Source organism: Cibotium barometz, chromosome 15, assembly GCF_041138505.1.
Source record: "Cibotium barometz isolate CiBa-2024 chromosome 15, ASM4113850v1, whole genome shotgun sequence".
Lineage (NCBI taxonomy): Eukaryota > Viridiplantae > Streptophyta > Polypodiopsida > Cyatheales > Cibotiaceae > Cibotium > Cibotium barometz.
In genome coordinates this window covers 50,270,954-50,294,386 of record NC_141060.1, presented here as the reverse complement: position 1 = coordinate 50,294,386, position 23,433 = coordinate 50,270,954, and the positions used below count along the sequence as shown (strand labels likewise).

The 23,433-nt window shown below is 40.1% G+C and overlaps 1 protein-coding gene across 1 annotated transcript; it reads right to left on the bottom strand.

Moving 5' to 3' along the window:
• Window positions 1–19,244: 19,244 nt before the first annotated feature.
• Window positions 19,245–21,136, bottom strand: LOC147631418 (uncharacterized). Its single transcript, XM_086809183.1, has 4 exons — window positions 20,878–21,136; window positions 20,542–20,774; window positions 19,529–20,470; window positions 19,245–19,449 (listed from the first exon to the last, which is right to left on the bottom strand). The coding sequence occupies exons 1-3, from the start codon at window positions 20,995–20,997 to the stop codon at window positions 20,338–20,340; spliced, it is 486 nt and encodes a 161-aa protein (XP_086665309.1). The 5' UTR covers window positions 20,998–21,136; the 3' UTR covers window positions 19,245–19,449; window positions 19,529–20,337.
• Window positions 21,137–23,433: the final 2,297 nt, after the last annotated feature.

Genomic DNA, 23,433 nt, shown 5'->3' with positions numbered 1-23,433 from the left:
CTCTTTTCATCAATTCTTTGTGTTCGAAAATGCTTGCCTTCACACCATATAGCATTGAACATAGTGCACTGGACCAAAATAGAAGCAATATTTGTGTAAGCAATGTGAATAAATATTAAAAGCAAATCACTTACAACTAATGCAAAACATTAGTTCTATGTACCTTTGACATGCATCCTCGTGCATACTCCCATTCTTCCGCCGTGATATGCAGCCCCTCGTCGCTCTCTGCTCTCTCCATTTCCTCATGCAACCAATCAACATGGATATCATTCGGAGGTGTTGCTAGATGCTTAGGGTACGCCTTCCGAGAGCCATGTTGCCTCCGAAAGAGAGCTCTTTCTGCTTGCCTTTTTGTCTTTGCATCCTCATATCTTGTAACCCATCTGCTCATCACATCACTATTAAGGATACAAGTGAAATTGAGATCATCAATCAATGTTCTGTCAATTACTTTACTCTGTCCTTTTCCTTGAGGCACAATAGAGGTCATCCTCAAGTCCTCTTCATTGCTCCATAGTCGTGGCAAAGAGCTGTCCACCTGACCAAGAAATTCTAAAATATATACAAGAGACTCTTGTATCAACCAACCCTCGGCCATGCTTCCTTCAGGCCTTGCACTTTGCCTCACAAAGTCTTTTAAGGTCTTCATGAAGCGCTCTAGGAAGAACATCCCAGCGTGCATGCACAGTACCACATAAAGCAATTTTGTCCACTAAATGCACAATGAGATGTAGTTGACTTGTGAGAATGGTTCGCGGAAAAGTCTCCTCTACCAAACAAACCACCTCCACTGCCATAACACGCGCATCATCCAACGTGGCTGGATCAATTGCTTTGGAACTAACATATCTGAAAAATAAATAAATAGTACGTTATACCTCATGCACGTTCATTTTGCAAGGTATAATGAAGGGTGATCTGAGCATGGGTTTTACATACCTCACAAGCTCGCCCATCTTATAAATACATTTTTTCAAACTCTTATTTGCACAATGGTCGATGCTAGTAGGTAGTATGAACTGCGCACATAAGAGCACATTTATGGTTTATGGCATTACAAAATTTAATTTCAACGTACGTACAAGACTTGGAAAACACTTACTTGAAGCATCTTGTGCCAATCGTGGGACTTCAACCCATATAGTTGCTCAACGCCTCTTTTCTTAGTGGTTGTAAAGGCTCCCTTCAATGATCTCATGCATCCAGTGGGAGTACGCAAAGTGGTGATGGCCTGCTTTACCTGCTTCTCCTCTTTCTTTGATATAATCCATGATGCAGGCGGAAGACGAACGTGCCCACCCACCTCTCGTGGCCAAGCTTGACGCATACGTCCTGCGACCCGCAAGTCCTCACGTACGCTAACATTGTCTCGTTTACCAATAATATGTTCCCAAATACCAGATCCCACATTCTTGAAGATGTGCATGGGATTAAGAAGATGGTTGATCTTAAGATGGGTCCAATATGGCAGCCAGAAAAAAATGGAGTACCTGCACAAGGGATTGCTCTATGTGACCTTTAATCCAATTAGAGACTACACAAAACAAGATTGAAAAAACATCACTATACCTGTTCATGCCATCTGGAGGAAGAATAGTTGTAGACTCCCAAATAGTTGTAGAATAATTGTTGTCATCCCTTTCCCACTCATCTCTGACAATAGATCCCGAAGCTCCAGCATCATCTCGTCGACGCTTTACGTGCTCTCGTCGCGCGTAGGGTACCATGTTAGGGTGTGGTACTACATCCTGCTTCAATTTATCAAATTATATGCTACAACTCTATTAATTTAATTTGGATACCATGAGTCATTTGAATACCATCAATTTACATCTACTCACCTCTAAACCTGTTTGATTCCATTCTCCATACATGGAGATGTGATTCAAGGTAATTCGACGTGCTCGTACAATGCATCCTTGACATCGATTACACATACATTTGATCCGTTGTCCCAACCACACATCGCGATTACGATGACGCATTGTCTCATCTTCCCCAGAACTGCTTGAAGAGGTTGATGACATCCTGTGTACAAATCAGAAAACACAAAATCATTATATGTTTTTAATGAAAGCATAAAAATCGCGTGTATTGACGCGGCTATTTCCTAAAAATTACGTGTATTAACGTGGCTACTTTCTAAAAATCGCGTGTATTAACGCGGGTAATTTTTGCAAAACGCGTGTATAAACGCAGCTAAAATATCATACACGCGAATATACACGCATTTATAAACGCGAATATAAACGCGACGGTATGTTTAAACTAAAAATAGCCCGCCTTCCCCAAATATAGATTTTGAACTAAGAAATCGACTCTGCATGCGTTTTCGCCTGTTTTTGCCTCTTCCAACAGCAAGGAAGGAGCAGAGAAAGGAGCACACACACGGGAGAAGGAGGAAGCAGAGAAGGAGCAGAGAAGACTCACTTTTTCAGAGGTGAGTCACTTTGTCCTGTGCCTTGTCTCTTTCGTCAGATTTGTTTATTTTGCTCTTTGCTCTTTGGGTTTGTCCTTTTGCACACGATTGGGTTACTGCATCTTGACAGGGGCGACAATGGTTGGTCCTTTTATAAGGACACTCTGTCTTTGTCGGGGGTCGGTCTTTTCGAAAAAAAAATTTCGCAGGTCGCGTGTAGAAACGCGTGTAAAAGCACGTATAAACTGTATGCAGAGTCTGTTCACGCGGATATACACGCATTTTTGGACGGGTGTATACACGCGTTTTTTGACGGGTGTATACACGCGTTTTTGCACGAGACTGCGGCGTTTCAGATTTCATGATTTGCAGGCAACACAACTGACTAATGATGATATTTGTGTGAGTCAAGAGACAGCCCATGATGTACATGAAGATGTTTGTTGCAGGTTCTTTATGGATATTCCAAGTTCTTCATCCGATCCATTTGCGTACAGCAATTGGCTGATGGAGATGCTGAATCATTTTGGGCGCCAAGCTGGTCCGGTTGAGCTTACAGAGTATATGTATGCCCATCCCCCTCCTTCCCTGCCTGGTGTCTATACCCCTACCGCGAGTATCCAGGGCACTCCAGTGCCGTCTATTCCTCCGAGTCCGACGAGACGGCATGCAGCTTCTCCTCTTCCACGTCCACCGAGGAGACATACCTCCTCCCAGACACACTCACGTACACCCTCACAGCCACCATCACGTGCTCCCTCAGAGCCACCGTCACGTCAGGGCTCACAACCACCGTCACGTAGACAATCCCCCAGTCGTGACTCCACCCGCAGCAGTAGGAAGAGTGGGAGTGGAGGATGCGGCGGGTGCTTTGGTGGGGGAGGTGGGGGAGGTGGGGGAGGTAGTAGGGCACGCGGTGAGAGAGGAGATAGAGAGAGAAGAGTTAGAGGAGACAGTTCGGAAGAGGAGGAGATGAGAGAGATAGAGAGAGTGGTCTGCTATGATGTGACGGATAGGGGCGGGATAGTGATGGATGCGAGGGGGAGGGAGGTAATGGAGTACATGCGTGGGGTAGTATCAAACTCATATAGAAATTGTTTTATTAAATTTAAAGATCAAAATAGCCGATTAGTTGGGCAGGTGATAGAGGCTGTACATAGTCGGTACCCCAATCCCCCACATGCTACATTCTCGGATGTATGGGGAAGGACGCGAATAAGGGAGATCTTAAGTAATAAAAGATCTCACCTTAAAAAACTCACGTACGATGACCGGCTAAATGTAGCTGCGGGTGGCTATCCTGCCGAGAAACCTGCCACTGCGCACAAACGCGAGTGGAAGGAGGCAAAGAAACGAGCAGAGGGTGGCGTGAAGAGCAGGCAGCATGTGGAGGCACGACGGATCCAGATGGAGACCATTGGATCTTCGCATTTCGGATCTGGCGGCGTCGAGTCATGGGAGGCAGAGTTCGTAAGTATCCTGCCACTTTATTTGATTGTTTACTTACTTCATTGATTCTATGATTGTTTTAATCTTACAAATTGTGTTGATTATGATACAGCGACGGGTTACGGGGAGGAAGCCCACAACCCACGATACTGCGTATGCTCGCCGGCATAGCAGACGTGACACGTGGGCCATCTTGAGAGCCGAGGGACGTATTACGGACGCGCAGTTTGAGATGGCCATGAGACCATACGGTCGACAGGTACTTGAAAATTCTAAACGAATGGTTTTGGTTTATTGAATTGCATATATATATACTTATATACTATATATTACTTGAACAGGCACAAGCTGCTGATGATCCACCGGCCGCCGCTGTGCAGAGGGTGGACGTGAGCACTACTCCTCGGACATTCCGACCGATGTGAGCTCATCTGAGCATGGAGGGAGCACCGAGTCATCATCTGGGTCTGAGTAGTACTCAGACTTATAGTATCACATTCCATATTGAGGATGTGATTGTATATTTTTTTTTGTAAACTCAAGCCATGGGCTACTTCGAGATATGGACTCCCTTGTATACATGTATGAAATTTTGATAGTAATATTGAATTGATTGATCGATAGTATTACATTCATGTCTGTCTTGAATCGTGTATTGACAATGTATGCATTCATGTCGTTCTTGTCTTAATCTCCCTCGTGCATATGTTCTTCGTGGATGGTCTAATGCACAAAAAAAAAACCAGAGAGTGCTATTGGGTGCTGGAATGCTGGAACAGTATTCAGGCACCAAATAGCACTCTCTGGATTTTTTTTTTGCTCTCTGTTCACGTGTATAAACGCGTCAGAACTGCTAAAACTCGCGTGTATCTACGCGGATACCCTGGAAAATACGCGTGTATTAATGCGTCAAAACTGGTAATTACGCGTGTATAAGCGCATCTAAATTAAAGAAACGCGTGTATAGACGCAGGTATAAACGCGTCTGGGACATTTGAACTGAACAGGACGCGGCTATACACCCGTGTATAAGCGCGTCTAAAATAAGAAAAAGCGTGTATAGCCGCATGTATCAACGCGTCTGTGAAAAGAACGCGGCTACACACCCGTGTATACGCGCGTCTGAGAGGTGCTATACACGCACTTTTACACGCATGTCTCTGGCCGCGATGATACACGCGCTGATACACGGGCCTGCTACTTTTTTTCACAAGTCATTTTTAACGGCTAGGAGTGCGGGTATGAGCCCAATCCCTTGTAGTGCATCTCTCCATACCTCTTTCTGATGCTTCTGCCTGTCAGGATCCTCATTGGATGCAATCCTCCAATACTCCTTTGCTGATGAGTTGGGAAGGTTTCTAAGTAGGATTAGAAAGCAATCGAAGATGACATTAAAGTAGGCGAAACCGTAACAACTCCATGTACATCCTGAGATTTATGGGTGATCCTTTGGACACTCCAATATCTACAAACGAGTATACTGATTTCAATCATGGCAATCTTTTTTTTTTTTTTGTAGTACATTACTGTTGTGGTTTGACCATAACAATATACTATTGGTGCACAGCATGATCTCGTTTAGTGTGATGTAAATCACAAATCAACCAAAAAAAAGCAAAAATGGCTCAGCACCCGTCAATTATAAAATTTCCTGAGATGCAAAGTAACTTCATACCAGTATCAATATAAGGATGAAGCTAGTCAAAGGAATTTCTCAATGCTCCACACACTGCGTACATAGACAACAATGAGAACATGTATAATACTATTGAGTGGACATAAACTTCCAAATAAACACTAGAAGCTTACACCCCTTAAAGAAATAAGACATTAAACAAATTGTTCTGCATTACTCATACCCTCTTTGAGGAAACTCCTAAGTAGAAATCCTTCCAATAAGTCAAGATGTTGTGTTAAAAGAGGCGGGGATGAACTACTTACTTGTCGATTTGTTGCATGAAAACAAAATATTTTACCAATATCCTCACCTCATGCAACACCTCATTTGAATACATTAGCTTCACTACCAATGAATTGGTAATTTTATATTCTCACAGTTTGTAAAGAAATTATATTCATGGGTGATCAAACACAGGAGAGGGAGATGAAAAAGAAGAGAAATATGTACTAAATGAATTCATTTATTTCTCGTTTAACGATTACATAGGAGTCGTATATGCTCTTAAAAGATCACACCCCTTGAGGGGTTGTGCATCTTCGTTATCCTTAATTTATTATTGGTGTGAAAATGGTGATTAACTTATTGAAAGGATATAAGAACAGAGTGGATAATGGTTTTCATTGTGGGGTAATAGCAAAAGTGGATAATGGGTTTCGTGTCTTGAGAGGGAGTACCAACTTGAAGCCGAGGTGCAAGTAGAGCCAATACACACACGATGCAATGGAGAAGATAATAGAGGCTTCTGGCATGTTCCAAAATCGTGATGTAGTGGATGAGACTCTCATGAAAGAATTAAAAAAACCCTTGTATGAGAATGGTCGTGTTTCAAAAACACTTTATTCGTGTCGTGAGTTTGGGAATTTCCCAACTCCCATTTTTTGAATACTAAAAAGGTGGGACCTGGATAACATGCCTATAAGTTTCTCAAAACCATATCATGTGACCTATTGTTGGAAAGCGCTTTGGAAAATGGAATCTAGTGAGCTATAGAGCGCTCAATTTGGGGTAATGTTACTCAAGTTATGATAAATCCAAAGATTTGACCACGTGTCCCAAACTACTGGGAAATTCCCATATTCCCTAATATGGTGTTCAAAGGTAGGTGTGTCTTTCCTTCCTTAATCTCGAATCATTATATGGTTGCAGTGATGCTAGTGTCACATAAGTTTTTAGGTATAAATGGTAGGCCTCTATCTAACCCCATTATAATCTAGCTATCTAATCTATGTATGATAGGACTCTATCTAACCCCATTCTAATCTAGCTATCTAATCTATATATGCTACATAATTGTTTTAATGCAATACTAATGTATATCTTACCTACGTATCCTTGTATCTTATAGGTTACTGAAGTCGACCATACTACCAGAGGAGAATGTGATACCACAAAGTAGGGATGATGCCAAGAAAATACATGTACATATAGGAATGTATTATAATTACATACATGCATACCCAAATGATTATGTCTTTTTCCAACTTGAGTTTAGGGACCTCAGAAATTGTCCAAATTTTGGTGCTAGTAGATATCCACAAGACCTAGTGGGCACAACCATCCCAACCAAGATATTGAGGCGCTTTCTAGTTATCCCAATGATTCAACACATGTTTAAGTCTAAGTCCATAAGCCGCTTTATGACATGGTTTCTTGTGCACTCCTATAAATTCTAAGGTATGGAAGCATATCAAGGAGTTTTAGCTCGAATTCAAACAGGATCATCACCACCTTCCCCTAGGTATTGCAATGAAGAGTGTGAACCCATTTGGCTTACGATCCACCACGTGGAGCAGATGGCACATAGTGCTTGTCAACTATAGCCTCCCCCCATGGTTAATAATATAAAAGATACATTTTTTATTAGCTCTAATCGTTCCAAGAGGCTTCTTTCTTGCTTGTCTTCATCTTTCTTTCTTGCGTAAACCCTAGATATGAACTCCTTTTGCAACCATTATGAAGGGGCTTTTGTAAAAGCCATGGAGTTCTTTGCAAAGCTTTGTGGCTATGGTGTTTTGGAGAGAAAACCCTAACCCTTGTGTTGCTTAATAAAGGGAATCTTGGAATGTCAGGGGAGAGAAAACTCTAAACCTTGTGTTTCTCAATCAAGGGGATTTAGAAAGATTAGTGGTTATCATACTTGTTATGGTGTTTAATTGCAAGAATCTTACAAAATTGAGTACCAATGGCATGATTAGAAATTGATTTGATGCTATGTGATGGATTTTAGACCAAAAATTAGAAAATCCATAGCGTTAGCATGCTTGTTGGAAGCATTGGGTGAACATTCATGTGTTTGGCAAGCAATTGGAAGCATTAGGAGTGCAATGATATGCTTTGGATGTGCCTTCTTACCATAATCCATGCAAGATTGAGCCTACGTTGCAATAATTTGACATGTGGGAGGTAATTTGATGGATTTGGAAGCATTTGAATGAAGCATTGGAAAGAATCTTGTGCATTTCTTTACCTTTCCAAGAAAGTATGCATGCCTTGATATAAGGGCTTGTCTCTTGTTTGACATGTCTTGGTATGCAATGGTGGTCACTGGATTGGAAATCCATGTATATGGATTATAAAAATGGTGAAAGTTGGAGCCCATCCTATGAATTGTAAGTGATCTCTCCCATAAACCTCAATCTAATCTCTCCACATTGCAATTTTCAATATACAAACCTCTATAGTGTGAAGCCGATTATACGTGCTAGCACTAAAACTAAGCCAGGACTCTTCTAATGGTGACATAAGAACCTCAATTTTAACAAATTGTGCCAACAACATAAGTGGAGAGGTGTCATCTTGGCATGTGATATCTAAACATGGAGAAGCTTACTTCAAGGCTTGTCCTCATAAAAAGTACAGCTCACCTTATTTTCTTCTCTTCTTTTTCTAACATCATGTTTCAGACCTATGAGTCATCCTTCCCATTCCTTTTAATTCCACTCATGTGCATAACATGAAGAAGTCAGAAACTAAGAGAACGACATCCAAGGTATTGACTTGTTGCTATGGCAAGAGAGTTGCAAGAATGTATCACAATTCTACACCAATGTGGATGATGACGAGAAAGAGAGGGAGAAAAACAATATATAGAAATGATGAGAGGGAGCGTGTTTGTAACATCTGGAAACTCTCGATAGCAACCGAGAGATATTTCTAAAACAAAAAAGACCCAATCCTATACCTTCTCTAAAGGGCATACACATCATGCAAGGCCATCAACATCTTTGTGCATCACATTGGCCGTATAGGGCGTACTAGCTGGAGGATGAGGATAGCAAATAGATTCTTCACTAATAAGAACATCTTGCTTACAAAACCTCTAGTTGAGCTAATTGGAGGAATCCAACGAAGAGGTCCCACAATGGCTTATTGAGTATGTTACCAGGGAGAGTCATGGGCAAGGTGGTGGGAGAGCAAGCGGAAAATTTAGAGGTGGCCCCAAATTTGGTTGTAGAGGCTATCATAGAAAGACGGGATGAGGCAAGATAAGGTACTCTCACTTGGTAATATGGCTGGTGGTTTATGTTGCTTCAACCCCTCTTACTGTGATAGAGTGAGTGGTGTATACCTTTGGAGAAGGGTGGTGTATGCCTTTGTCACTTTGGAGAAGGGTGGTGTATGCCTTTGTCACTTTGATTACTAGATGGTGTACGCCTTTGTACAAGGGTAGTGTACTCCTTTTTCACTTGACTTATTGGGTGGTGTATGCCTTTATAGAATAGTAATGCATGCTTTTCTCATCATGGAATTAAAAAACATACCTCAAAAAGAGAGGGGGAACCATACCTCAAAAAAAGATTGTGTGTGTGTGTGTGTGTGTGTGTGTGTGAGAGAGAGAGAGAGAGAGAGAGAGAAGACCATACCTATGGTTTGAATACGATGGACAACTCCACTCTTCCAGAAAAATACCTTTACCTCTAAAAGAGATATTGTGTGTGCGTCTGTGAGAGAGAGAGAGAGAGAGAGAGAGAGAGAGAGAGAGAGGGGGGGGGGGGGGAAGGGGGGAACCATACCTCAAAAAGAGACTCTGTGTGTGTGTGTGTGTGTGTGTGTGTGTGTGTGCGAGAGAGAGAGAGAGCGAGAGAGAGAAAATACCACACCTGGGGTTGGAATGCGATGGACAACTCTAATCTTCCAAAAAAGACCCTTATCTTAGGGAACGACATCGATAGATAGAGAGGCAGAGATGAAGGGAGAGAAACAGATAGATAGACAATGGGGTAGCTCCATCCTTCCTTCAAAACACCATACCTTAGCCAGATAGGGAGAAGAGAGAGATAGGTGGAGCAGGTGAGAGGAGAGAAACCTTACCTTCACTACTGAGAGAGAGATAGAGATAGATAGCCGGATGGAGAGGGTGAGAGGAGAGAGACTTCACCTAAACTACTACATGTCCAAATTCTAAGAGACCTTACTTGAGCTACTGAGAGAGAGAGAGAGAGAGAGAGAGAGAGAGAAAGAGAGGGTGAGAGTACATAGACCTTACCTAAACTACTACTTGTTATCCAGATTCTGGCGTAGGTCCCTTTCCATAGTGATGCCTACACATGTGGCTGGGTTATTGTGCTAATGTAGTAAAATTTATTGAGCATCATTTTTTCAATGAAATGATTGCTGTCTAGGTGGGCACTTGGATGATGGTTTTATCTTTCTTATTCATATTCTACATCCGATAGCGGCGTGTGTCGAAAACCAAGGTCATGTAAATACCATGATCATAGTATGGGTATACCACAATCGTAGTATGGGTATACCATAATCGTAGTATGGGTATACCATGATCATCGCTCGTAATCATATGCACATGGCAATCCTTTTTTGGCAATTCTGATGTATGCCGAGTTGAGAGTTTCTTTAATGTTGACTGCAATGGTGTTTAAGACTCGAGCTCCATAATCTCAACCTGTCAACAAGTATGGACGTGACCTCATAAGCACACCTAGTTAATTGTCCTTGCAAAAGGTGCAAGCACACTTATCTCTGTGAGTGTGAATCTATTATGTCCAATTCCATGGACAATTTTTCCAGATTTCTATAATTGATCGTCTGGCAACCTTTATAAGTCTCTCTCTCTCTCTCTCTCTATATATATATATATATATATATAAATGTGTGTGTGTGTGTGTGTGTGTGTGTGTGTGTGTGTGTGTCTTGGCCCCATTCCTCCCAATATAATATAACTTAGATCCCCAGTATCATTCCTTGTCGATCCCTAATCGCTCTCTCCATCCCTCTCCCTCTAGCAATTTTGTATACTCTCTCTAAACCACTTTCTCTATCTTCTTTTATAGGTTGGCATGAAGGACGTGAAAAACACTTATTGTCGTAACCACATTAAACTATGGCTAGAAATCAAAGAGTTGCAATGTCTCATTCTAAACAACATGCAGAACTTACAAGCATTGATGATGGTCTACAAGATATAGGGTATCAACCTAAAGCCGAGTTGCAAGAAGAGCCAATACACACATATGATGCAATGGAGAAGATTATAGAGACATTTGTACGATCGAGGATCATGATGTGATAGGTGATACTCTTACAAAAGAAGGAAAAACACCTTTGTATGAGAACGCTCGGGTTATGAAGCTAAATGTGTGCCTTTCTTTCCTTAACCTATAATCAATATATGGTTAGAGTGATGCTAGTGTCATAGAATTGTTTAGGTATAAATGACAGGCCTCTATGTAACTCCATTCTAATCTAGCTATCTAATCTATGTACAAGTAATTGTTTTAATGCAGTAGTAATGCCTATCTAACCCCATTCTAATCTAGCTATCTAATCTATATATGCCACATAAATGTTTTAATGCAATAGTAATGTCTATCCAAGCTCAGAATAAGTTTCATGGCCATGTGCATGTAAAACTTAGTTATACAACCCTTTGTTCTTATTTTCTCTTAAAACCCTAAGCCTCCATGTGCCAATAAAAATTCACACATAACCATGTGCATATAAATCTTAAATATTACCTTAATTACTTTTTAAATAACAAAGCAAAGGTCTTCTAAGACCTTTATTTACAAAAAATCAAGCTCTAAAGCATCAAAACTCTCGTACTTCATAGTATGTGGAGTTTGAGTTTTCTTGATCGCCGGCAATCCTCTCCTCATCTTTGTAACTCTCGAAGAAATGCTTGTAATCCAAGTAAGTGTCTCTTTAATTTTGGATTCTTTCTCTTCTCCTTATTTTAAAAATAATTATTTGGGACTTTCATTAAATCCATTAATATATCAATTAATTTTCACGGGTATGCTATTGGAATATATATTTTACCCTTGAGATGGAGATAAAAGGATGTATTATTCTTGCATAGCCTGAATGGTTAATTAAGGAACCAATTAATGGAGTTGAGTGATTCAACACCATCTCACATTAACACATAAATTTTATTTTTATTTTTTGAATTATGGGAGAAGCTTTATTGCATAGGAAATCTACACAAATATGCAGTGTACACATGAATCAATGTGGTTTTATTTGTGTCATGGATTTGACACATGAAATTTAATGAGAATCTTGAGTTAACTGTGAGAAGGTGAGGGGAAAGTCTTACAAATTCTTTCCAATTGCCCATGATATTTTTTGAAATAAAAAAGAAAAGATTAAGATAATTAATATTATAATTTTTTTTTGGGTTAAGTTGGACGAATTATGTCCAAGTCCATTGTATTTGACAAAGTTCTGGAAGCTACATCTAATGGTGGCCAATCGGGTCACAGACCTAGTGTTATCAAACAAGGACATGGCACTAGCGATCCTTTCCCAGCAATATCAAAGGCCACTGAGGGTACCGGGGGGAGTCCATATCGACACCTCTAGCTCCACAAGGATGCTTAATGACTCCTCTTGGGCCAATGGGGATATCTCTAGAGATGTTGGCCTTTGGACATATCCAAGCGGTAGGAAAATGCATGACTTTCAAGGTTATAGAGAGTGCTCTAGCATAAATTTAAAATAACCATGCCTTGGATGTTAAACAAACTAACTCTTTCATATGTATTTTCCTAATGATTAATATGTTGAAGGTTGCAGAGACTAGTCACAAGTGGATATCATGCAGGCCCCATATACAGTGGTATCATATGGTGGTATCGTATGGATGCCCTATATACGGTGGTAATGGTTTGTGTGCAGAGAGATCCACATCATTTGAAGCATATAATTTAACAAAAACACATTTCATACTTTCTTGAGACAATGCTCCATTGTGGGAGGGGAATCTTCGGCAACCACACATAGACAAATGAAAGTAAGTTCATGGTTGCAAGCATAGAGAGAGGTCCGAAATGTTGAACCTAATGGGATGAAGTGTCGCTCCATTTTTCACCATTTTTCATATTGGGATCATTTATTAATTAATCATGTATCATCACATTTGATTATACCACTACCTATTAGTCCCCTTTAGTACACCGTCATTAAAATGGCATCCAACTAGTGATATTGATGTACTTTTTTTTTCCAAACTAGTGATTTTCAGAGTCACTTTTGTACAAATGGTATATTTATCACTCTAGCATTTTAGACTTCCTTTCATTAATGCCGGTGTGTAACAATCTTGGCTCACTTATTAGCACCTATCAATTGTAACATTTCCTGAGAATAGCTGGACAGAGCCAATTTTATACTAGTATCAAAACAAGGATGAAGCTAGTCAAAGGAATTTCTCAATGCTCACACACACATACATAAACAACATCATGTAGCCATGCAAACATGTATACTAGTATTGAGTGGATATAAACATCCATATAAATAGTAGAAACCTACAACCCTTAAAGAAATAAGACATTAAACTAAGTGTTGCATTATTCATACCCTCTTTGAGGTAACTTTTCAGAAATCCTTCCAATAATTAGTCAAGATGTTGTGTTAAAAGAGGTGGGGATGAAGTACTTACATGTTGGTTCTTTGCATGAAAACAAAATATTTTACCAATATCCTCACTTCATGCACATACCTCAAAAAGAGAGAGGGAACCATACCTCAAAAAGAGATTGTGTGTGTGTGTGTGTGTGTGTGTGTGTGTGTGTGTGTGTGTGTGTGTGTGTGTGTGTGAGAGAGAGAGAGAGAGAGAGAGAGAGAGAGAGAGAAAAGCATACCTATCGTTTGAATACGATGGACAACTCCACTCTTCCAGAAAAAGACCATTGCCTCTAAAAGAGATACTGTGTGTGCATCTGTGTGATAGAGAGAGAGAGAGACAAAGGGGAGGGGGGAACCATACCTCAAAAAGAGACTCTGTGTGTGTGTGTGTGTGTGTGTGTGTGTGTGTGTGAGAGAGAGAGAGAGAGAGAGAGAGAGAGAGAGAGAAGACCATACCTACAGTTGTATTGCAATGGACAACTCTATTCTTTCAGGAAAAAACCCTTACCTTAGGGAACGACACACCGATAGATAGAGAGGGAGAGACTGAGGGAGAGAAACAGATAGATAGACAATGGGGTGGCTCCATCCTTCCTTCAAAACACCATACCTCAGCCGCCAGATAGGGAGTAGAGAGAGATAGGTAGAGCACGTGAGAGGAGAGAAAACTTACTTTCACTACTAATAAGAGAGAGATAGAGATAGATAGACGGATGGAGAGAGTGAGAGGAGAGAGAATTTACCTAAACTATTACATGTCCAAATTCTAAGAGACCTTACTTGAGCTACTGAAAGAGAGAGAGAGAGAGAGAGAGAGAGAGAGAGAGAGAGAGAGAGAAAGAGAGAGAGAGACCGAGAGAGGGTGAGACTACAGAGACCTTACTTGAACTACTAAGAGAGAGAGAGGGGGGGGGTGAAGGTATATATATAGAGAGAGAGAGGGTGAGAGTACATAGACCTTACCTAAACTACTACTTGTTATCCAGATTTTGGCGTAGGTCCCTTTCCAGACTGATGCCTACACATGTGGGTGAGTTATCATGCTAATGTAGTTAAATTCCAGACTTAGATCCCCAATATCATTCCCTGTCGATCCTTAATCTCTCTCTCCATCCCTCTGCCCGTACCAAATTTGTATACTCTCTCTAAACCACTTTCTCTATCTTTTTTTATAGGCTGGCATGAAGGACCTGAAACGCTTAGTGTTGTTACCACATTAAGCTATGGCTACAAATCGGAGAGTTGCAATGTCTCATTCTAAACAATATGCAGAACTTACAAGCATTGATGATGGTCTACAAGATATAGAGTATCAACCTAAAGCTGAGCTGCAAAAAGAAGAGCCAATACACACATATGATGCAATGGAGAAGATGATAGAGACATTTGTATGATCGAGGATCATGATGTGGTAGGTGATACTCTTACAGAAGAAGGAAAAACACCTTTGTATGAGAATGCTTGGGTTATGAAGCTAAATGTGTGTTCTTTCCTTAACCTATAATCAATTTATGGTTAGAGCTATGCTAGTGTCACAGAATTGTTTAGGTATAATTGACGGGCCTCTATCTAACTCCATTCTAATCTAGCTATCTAATCTATATGCCACGTAATTGTTTTAATGCAGTAGTAATGCCTATCTAATTCCATTCTAATCTAGATATCTAGTCTATATACCCCACATAATTGTTTTAATGCAATAGTAATGTCTATCTAACCTCCAAGCTCAGATTAAGTTTCGTGGCCATGTGCATGTAAAACTTAGTTATGCACCCCTTTGTTCTTAATTTCTCTCAAAACACTAAGCTTCCATGCTCAAATTAAAATTCACACATAACCATGTGCATGTAAATCTTAATTTATACCTTAATTACTTCTTAAATAACAAAGCAAAGGTCTTCTAAGCCCTTTACTTACAAGAAATAAAGCTCTAAAGCATCAAAACTCTCGTACTTCATAGTATGTGGAGTCTGAGTTTTCTTGATCGACAATGCTCTACTCAACTTTGTAATCCAAGTAAGTGTCTCTTTAATTTTGGATTCTTTCTCTTCTCCTTATTTAAAAAATAATTATCTGGGACTTTCATTAAATCCATTCATATACCATTTAATTTTCACGTGTACGCTATTGGAATATATATTCTACCCTTGAGATGGGGATAAAAGAATGTATTATTCTTGCATAGTCTGAATGGTTAATTAAGGAACCAATTAATGGAGTTGAGTGATTCAACACCATCTCACATTAACACAAATTTTATTTTTATTTTTTGAATTATGGGAGAAGCTTTGATGCATAGGAAATCTACACAAATATGCAGTGTACACAAGGTGAATCTATGTGGTTTTATTTGTGTCATGGATTTGACACATGAAATTTAATGAGAGTCTTGAGTTAACTGTGAGAAGGTGAGGGGAAACTCTTACAAATTCTTTTCAATTGCCCATGATATTTTTGAAAATAAAAAAGAAGAGATTAAGATAATGAATACTATAATTTGATTTTTTTGGATTAAGTTGGGCAAATTATGTCCAAGTCAATTGTATTTGAGGAAGTTATGGAAGCTACATCTAATGGTGGCCAATCGGGTCATGGACCTATTAGTGTTATCAAGGACATGGCACTAGCGATCCTTTCCCAACAATATCTAAGGCCATTGGGGGTGCCGGGGGGAGTCCAGAACTATCTATGGCTCTCATGGATCCTGCCAAAAGTAGAGAGCTTTATTGCAATAGATTCAAGATTTACAAGCAAGGCTGCCCCACAAGCATGGCCACTTAGTTCTTTGGCTTTCTACCCTCGTCTTACTCGTGGGTTCTTATCTGACGAAAAGAAGGAGAGGCAACAAGGCTGTAACAGAGCTTGGCTGAGTAGGTGGGAGAAATTCGCCCTTGCCCTAGTACACTATTTGGAGGAGCATAGGATGATGGTGTGGTGAAAATGTTTGCAACTATGGTGTCTGCCTCTCTAGTGGTACTAGAAGGAGGAGAAAGATGATGATGCCAAGCATGGCAGAGGAAGGAGATGTCCAAAGAGTATTTGAAGCACAATGTACTAAAAAATGAAGACGCTCGCTTCTTCTATATTGCCAACAAGTTAGAGGCAACAGTATACTTATGGGATGAGGCTAATTTTTTGAGTAGAAGTATACTTATGTGATGAGGCTAATTTTTTGAGTAGATTCGACAAGCATTAGAGGAGGGCCAGAAAAGTATGCATGTTATTTTGGAACGTTTTTGGTATCCATTGGTAATTATGTATAGTCAGCAAGTATGTTTGCATCATCAAGATCGGATTGATAGAGTGAATGAATGTAACAACAGCCAAGGTGAAGGGAAATTATAATGCCAAGAGAGTGGACATAGCGTAGCAATATAATAATTAATTGCACAAATAATATATCGTAGCGTTACAAATATGCGCTCAAATGGGAAGCCTGCGTACCATATGTTAAATAAATTTGCCTTAAAATAATTAAAACCTGCAGAACGTGTCAGACGTAGGAATCGAATCCAGTACCTCTACCTTACCACTGCCTCAGCTCTAAATGACACGCTCAGCTCTTGAGGGGATCGAGGGTGGAGAGAGAAAAAAAGTCAAATCATGGCATATGGGCCGTCGATCGGCATTTTGTAAATTCGGGAAAATTGGTAAATTCGGGAAAGTTGGTAAATTCCGGTGTAGGACGGCGGACGGTGGACGGCGCCAATAAATGAGAAGGAATAATATATTTTTTAAAGTAAGAGCCCCAAAAGTGAGATGGGTATGTATTAATGACCAATTGTAGTAGGTATGTAAAGTGTGAAGAATTCAGAAGTTAAGCATAAGAAGTTAAGCAAGATACGCTCGCAACTAGTAAATTCGGGCTGTCAAGTAAATTCGGGCTGAGTGATGTGTGTCCTCTTTATTCTTGTATTTTATTGATCCCTCAACTAAATACCTCTTTTCCCTTCTTTATTCCTCTTCTCTTTGTCATTTTTATTACACCCTTGCTCTATCATCACCATGGAGTGGTATGTTCAAATGGATAATGTGGATGATGACTTTCTTATTGAAGAAAGCTCATCTACTAGCTCGAGTGAAGAAGACGATGATGCACACAAACACAAACAAACTGAATGGGTTGATGTCCACGATGAGGATTCCACGTTAGTTAATGTGACCCAACATATATCGTCCAGGTATTTTTCATTTGATAGAGATGCTTATACTCTAATGGTCACATCACTAAAAGATGATACCTCCATGTCTTTGCATACACTCAAAATAATTGATCATAGAGGAGTTCTTGATCTTAAGAAATGGCGCAAAATAAAAGAGGTATTGTGCTTAAGAGACGTAGAAAATGGTTCACTTTGTATTTGTCTCAAGTCCAATCCATCCATAAGGGTTGCTTGTATGGAGGATTGGCAAAACATTATTGAGGGTGTGCATTGCATAGATGGCGCATCTTGTCATAGAGATCTTGCAAATACACTTGAGGCATTGAGGTCTACATGGTGCATTGGTGCCCGTTGTTATGGAATTCCTGTATCCTTCATCAAGGACTTTGTCAACTCTTGTGGATGTAGCCATCAAAAGAAGACTAAGGTGGTTACTCAATGTAATTTGGATCTTAACAAGCTCCCATCATACATAATAGGTACACTTAAAAGCAATCTAGATTTTCAACTAGAGCAACTAATGATTGAGCACAACGTGAGATTAGTTATGGTGCGATCTGCAAAGAGGCATCATTTGTCACTCTTGTGATTGACTATATTTGTCATAGAGGTGGAAAGCCTAAGCGTTGTGGTTCACAAAAGAAAAAGGATTAGAACATCAAAGAAGTGTGGTTGTCCATTCAAAGTTCAAGTGCAAAGCTTTGATGATAAAGATGAGGTTACTATACACATTCATCCAAATCATGATGGCCATATCCCGGGCAGCAAGAGTGATCTCTATCATTTGCCGGTACACCCATCTGTTGTGGAGTGTTGTGCAGAGGATTTGTTTGATATCGGTAGTTCTCGTCATGTTGCACAATTGTCAATATCCAAAGAAAGGTATCAGTTGGAGAGAGCTACCATGCTTGATCAAATCATCTTTCGATTCTTTATGATCCCAAAGGAGGTTCAAATGTTGTCATATCAAAAACGCATCGAAGGTATAATGAGTAAGATATTTTTTTTGCTATTATCAAAGTGCGTGTTGTTGCAATTTTTATCGAGACCTTTTGTGCAGGTAGGATTCCCAATGATGATTGGACAACCATGCACATTGAGGTTGCAATTTTGCAAAAACAACAAAAGGTTGCAAATTTATCTCTTCTTTTCCTACAATACTTTCGTTGTATTGTATTGACATTTGTTATGTTTATAGGTGGTCTACTTTCAACCTTATAATCCAACCGCACAAAATCCAAAAGACAAACCATTCATTTTAATCATACAAGACAATTGGATGCTGCAAATGGCTAATCGATTTTCCTCCAACAATTCATGGGCAATTGATAGCACATTCAAAACAAATGTGTTTGGTCTTCCCTTATTTGCAGCAGTACTACCAAACCAACGTGGGCATCCCAATATGGTTCATGTTATGCATATGTACAGATTCCACCAGATGCACATGTACAAAAAATTTAGCCCGAGTTTACAAAAACCCTATAGCCCGAATTTACAAAAATTCCAGAGAGTATATCTAATGTCAAAAGTCCTACAGCCCGAATTTACAAAAATTTCAGCACGAGATTAAAAGCACTCATTACAAAGCCCTCATTACGAGATTAAAAGCACTCATATCCAACATGGAGACATAACATAAGTGTATGTTCTTGATTCCAAAAGAAATTGATACATGATTATTCCAAAAGAAATTGATACATAAAATAAGTGTATGGGCGTCTAGCTCAGTAGCCACAAAACTATACATCGCTGTCTCCTGCTTGCTACTTGGTGGAATCCGAAGCCTCATGTTGCGCCCATGCTCCAAACTCCATCTTGAGCGCCTCCACAATTGCATGAGAGAACCAACCCGAAGTAAGCTCCAAATTTTCAAGACAATTATCACAAACCATTCTACTCTAAAGTATCATAAGAAACATAACTCCATGATTTACTTACCCACTTCTTTGGTGTGCAATTCTTCACACCACCTTGAATCAGTAGCTTCATCACTAGCATAATATAGTATCCGCAATCCTTGGTATTGGCTTGTCTCGGCATCTAAACAACCAATAAAATTTCCATGCATACATATTCACAAATCAAAAAAAGTTTCTATGAACTTACAAGAACTCCATACCTCCATTGTTTGAACATGACAATTCTCCAAAATTTGTAGCTCTTTTTTAAGTTGTTCATGCAATGTGTACATTGAAAAAAATTGCAAAACTCTGAACACACAAAGCGCCACTATATTATAAATAGAGAATCCATCATGTTATAATGCTATAGGAGAAGTACACATACCTTGTCAAGGGAACAATGTAGCGATCAATTTGACGAATAGCGATGGAATCAAAAAATAAAATTGCACTCTTGTCTTTTTTCAGACGAGATATGGACCGTACATGGCAATTGAAAAATACCGCTAATATCCAATGATCTCTACAAAAATGAGGGATTCACAATGTAAGTGTTGTGGAACAAACGTAACAAGAACTCATGCATGACAAACATTTCCATACTCATCCACAATCGGAAAGAAAGTGAACATGTGGTTGGAAAGATCCACTCTTCCAAAATAGTTTCACATCGCCCTTTCACTAGGTTGAGATTGAATGAATGATAGCCATAGACTATCAACAAACCAAACATTCTTGAGGGCATCCTCTTCAAAGGTACGCTCTATCCACCTACAAATCCATAATTTATTACACTACAAGACCACAAGATATTCAAACAAAAAAGAATTCTAACAAAAGTGATATTTACATGACAAAAAGATTGAGTACACTTGAGCTTGCTTTCTTGCTAGTGATTCCACGCGTAAGTTTAGCATCGAAAGTCACCTCAAGACCATATCTCAAAGAGGACAAGTGGATAGAGGTATCCTTGGGCGATCTACAAACATAGAACACTAATAAACTACCAAAAAAAAAGAAAGAAAAAATCATTGCATAATAGACACATACCTTGTCTCACTTCCACATGGAGAAGAAATTTCTATATGCATGGGGGTTTTGGATTTGAGAGCTTTCTTTGGTAAGATAGTATCGACCACCTCATCCTCATTCTCCATGGACAAATCATCTTTGGATTCACTCTCCGCAGTCTCATTTATCTCATCCTCATGCTCCAATCCTTCCATCCTCTCCTTGTCATGATCTTCTTCCTCCTCATTTTTCTTATCCTTGTATTTTCTTGACTAAAATAATTCATTGAAAATAAAAAGTTTTAGAATTAGAAACAATGAGAAGAGATAGTTCAATATGACCAACATTGAAGCAAGAAACTCCAACATGTCTTACCACGCTGTCGTATCCTTTGGCAATATTTGCTTCCATCTTTGCAATTCGATTTGGCATTTGACTCTCCCACTTTGCCATCTCCTCATGAATATGGGCTTCCTCCCATTCCTCATATGGCATCTTTCCGTTGAAGGAGCTAAAGATCCATCTCTTCTTTGCATTTTTTTGTAGATCTCTAAGATGCTTGTCTCGGGCAAGTTTTATGCGGGTAGATAAGCTTTGAGACTGCGCTTTGGCTTGCCTATGAGACCTTGATCCAAAAGCCAATTGAGACTTTTAACTATCCTTTGGTCTTCCGACGGGTCTACGAGGGACATCAATGATGAGACCATGACATTTTTTGACATGATGGATAAGATCAACCCGTTTCTCCCATGTCCTATTCCATTTTGGACAAGCTTCATCCACACGACAATAACGAACAAGTGTCCCATCCCTTTCCCTATACTCCTCAAGGAAAAGTTGCTTAACCTACAATATGAATGTATATTATCCTCTCTCTCTCTCTCTCTCTCTCTCTCTCTCTAATACATCACATCCTATTTTTGCACACAAGTATAAAACAAATGGCTCGCTGCTTGCCCAGATCCTATGTTGCACATAAGTACATTTATTTATAGCTTAAAAGCTTACGGCATGGTAGGAGCTCTTGGCCTCTTTCCTACGAGGGAAAACTCCTAAGCTGGGGAAGTTTTAGACAAACCCTCACCTTGCAGATTTGGTCATGAGTGATGCGCCTTGTACTAGCTGGATTAGGGATTGGGATAGGCAGTGATTTGTCATCGACACCCGCATGTATCACATCAATATGAAGCTAGATCACATCAATATGAAGCTATTTGCAAGTGTTCAAGCAAGTGCTCTGAGCTGCATGAATGCAATGCTACATAACACAGAACTCACATAAAAAGAGGAACACTAGGTTAATAAAGTTTTAAACTTAAGGGAAAAAAACTTTTGCTCACCTCCCTTTTCTTGTCCCACTTCCGCTTAACCTCGTGAAATGTATCTGCAATAACAACAAAAACACATCACAACTGTATGTAAAAAGTGTAGCAATTATGTGGCTCTCTATAGCCCAACCTAGGAGCGAATGAAGGGGTGCAAAAGAGCACATAAATATACTGATTTTTTCTCCAAAGAAAAAGAAAAGTCTGATACTAAGTCCATGTAATACTTGAAAAAACGCTAGCTTTGTTTTTATAAAAAATAAGTTCCTACAGTGAGAGAGATTGAGAACAAAAATTCATGCAAATGAGATTGTAGGGTGCAAGTAAATGCAGGTTCTTAGCAAAGCGAGAACCTCTGACCTCTGCACACAGAGACCTGGAACTCAGGACGCTCAGATCCGACTGTGGCTATGGATTAAAAACAAAAACAAGCATTTTGCCAAAAAACAACAGTCCAAAAAACAAGAATGCCTTGATCCAAAAACCCTAACGAGGTGAAACTACAGTTCACCATGGCCGCAAGCAGAAATCAAAACCCTAAAAGTTTGCACGGAATAAGAGAGAAGGGAGGGAATTACCCTGATGCATGAGTTTGTGGACAGCATCGTTAGGGTCCATGTTGCATTCCTTGAGAGTGGCGTAAATCTCCTCGTCGCTGTGTCTCTTCACGATTTCCCTGAGGTTCTGCACGACCTTCTTGGCAGCCGCGGGAATCGCGACATGGCTATGGCCATGATTCTCGCTATGGCTGGCACTGCCGGAGCCTCCAACCCGAGAACTGTTCGTGGCGGTGGAGCTGCAGATGGCTATAACTATGGCGATGGTCAGAGAAGGATATCACTGTGTAGAAGATAATGAAGATTAAAGCAAAGCCTACCACATGCCTCCAAGCGCAAGAAGAAAGGACGAAAGAGAGAACACACATCACTCAGCCCGAATTTACTTGACAGCCCGAATTTACTAGTTGCGAGCGTATCTTGCTTAACTTCTTATGCTTAACTTTTGAATTCTTCACACTTTACATACCTACTACAATTGGTCATTAATACATACCCATCTCACTTTTGGGGCTCTTACTTCAAAAAATATATTATTCCTTCTCATTTATTGGCGCCATCCGCCGTCTTACACCTGAATTTACCAACTTTCCCGAATTTACCAATTTTCCCGAATTTACAAAATGCCGATCGACGGCCCATATGCCATGATTTGACTTTTTTTCTCTCTCCACCCTTGATCCCCTCAAGAGCTGAGCGTGTCATTTAGAGCTGAGGTTACCACTGCGCTGATGGCGCCGCCGCCTGTTGGCGCTGCCTTTCATCACATGCTTATGCTTGTTGTTCGCTGCCATGAGTCATGCAGACCCGTACTCCTTGTGTGTCTGTGTGTGAAGAAAAAAATGGCCGTGTGTGCAATCTGGGGACAGCCATGTAGATATTGTCTGCAGGAATATGGTTCTGCTGCAACAACATCATGGCTACTATGGCAAGGCATCTGCGCCGCCTTAGAGCAATTTAATGGCCATACATAAGGAAAGAGAAGAAGAGTCAAGACTAGCCATGGCTTTGGTAGCGCCTACTTGGGCTCATGCAGCGCAGGACGTGGA

Excerpts from the sequence above, each read along its gene's own strand:
- LOC147631418 (XM_086809183.1), bottom strand. The coding sequence starts at position 20,997 with ATGCCATATGAGGAATGGGAGGAAGCCCATATTCATGAGGAGATGGCA. Across the intron at positions 20,775-20,877 it reads CCAAAGGATACGACAGCGTG|TCAAGAAAATACAAGGATAA; the intron begins GTAAGACATGTT and ends GAATTATTTTAG. Across the intron at positions 20,471-20,541 it reads CCATGTGGAAGTGAGACAAG|ATCGCCCAAGGATACCTCTA; the intron begins GTATGTGTCTAT and ends CTATGTTTGTAG.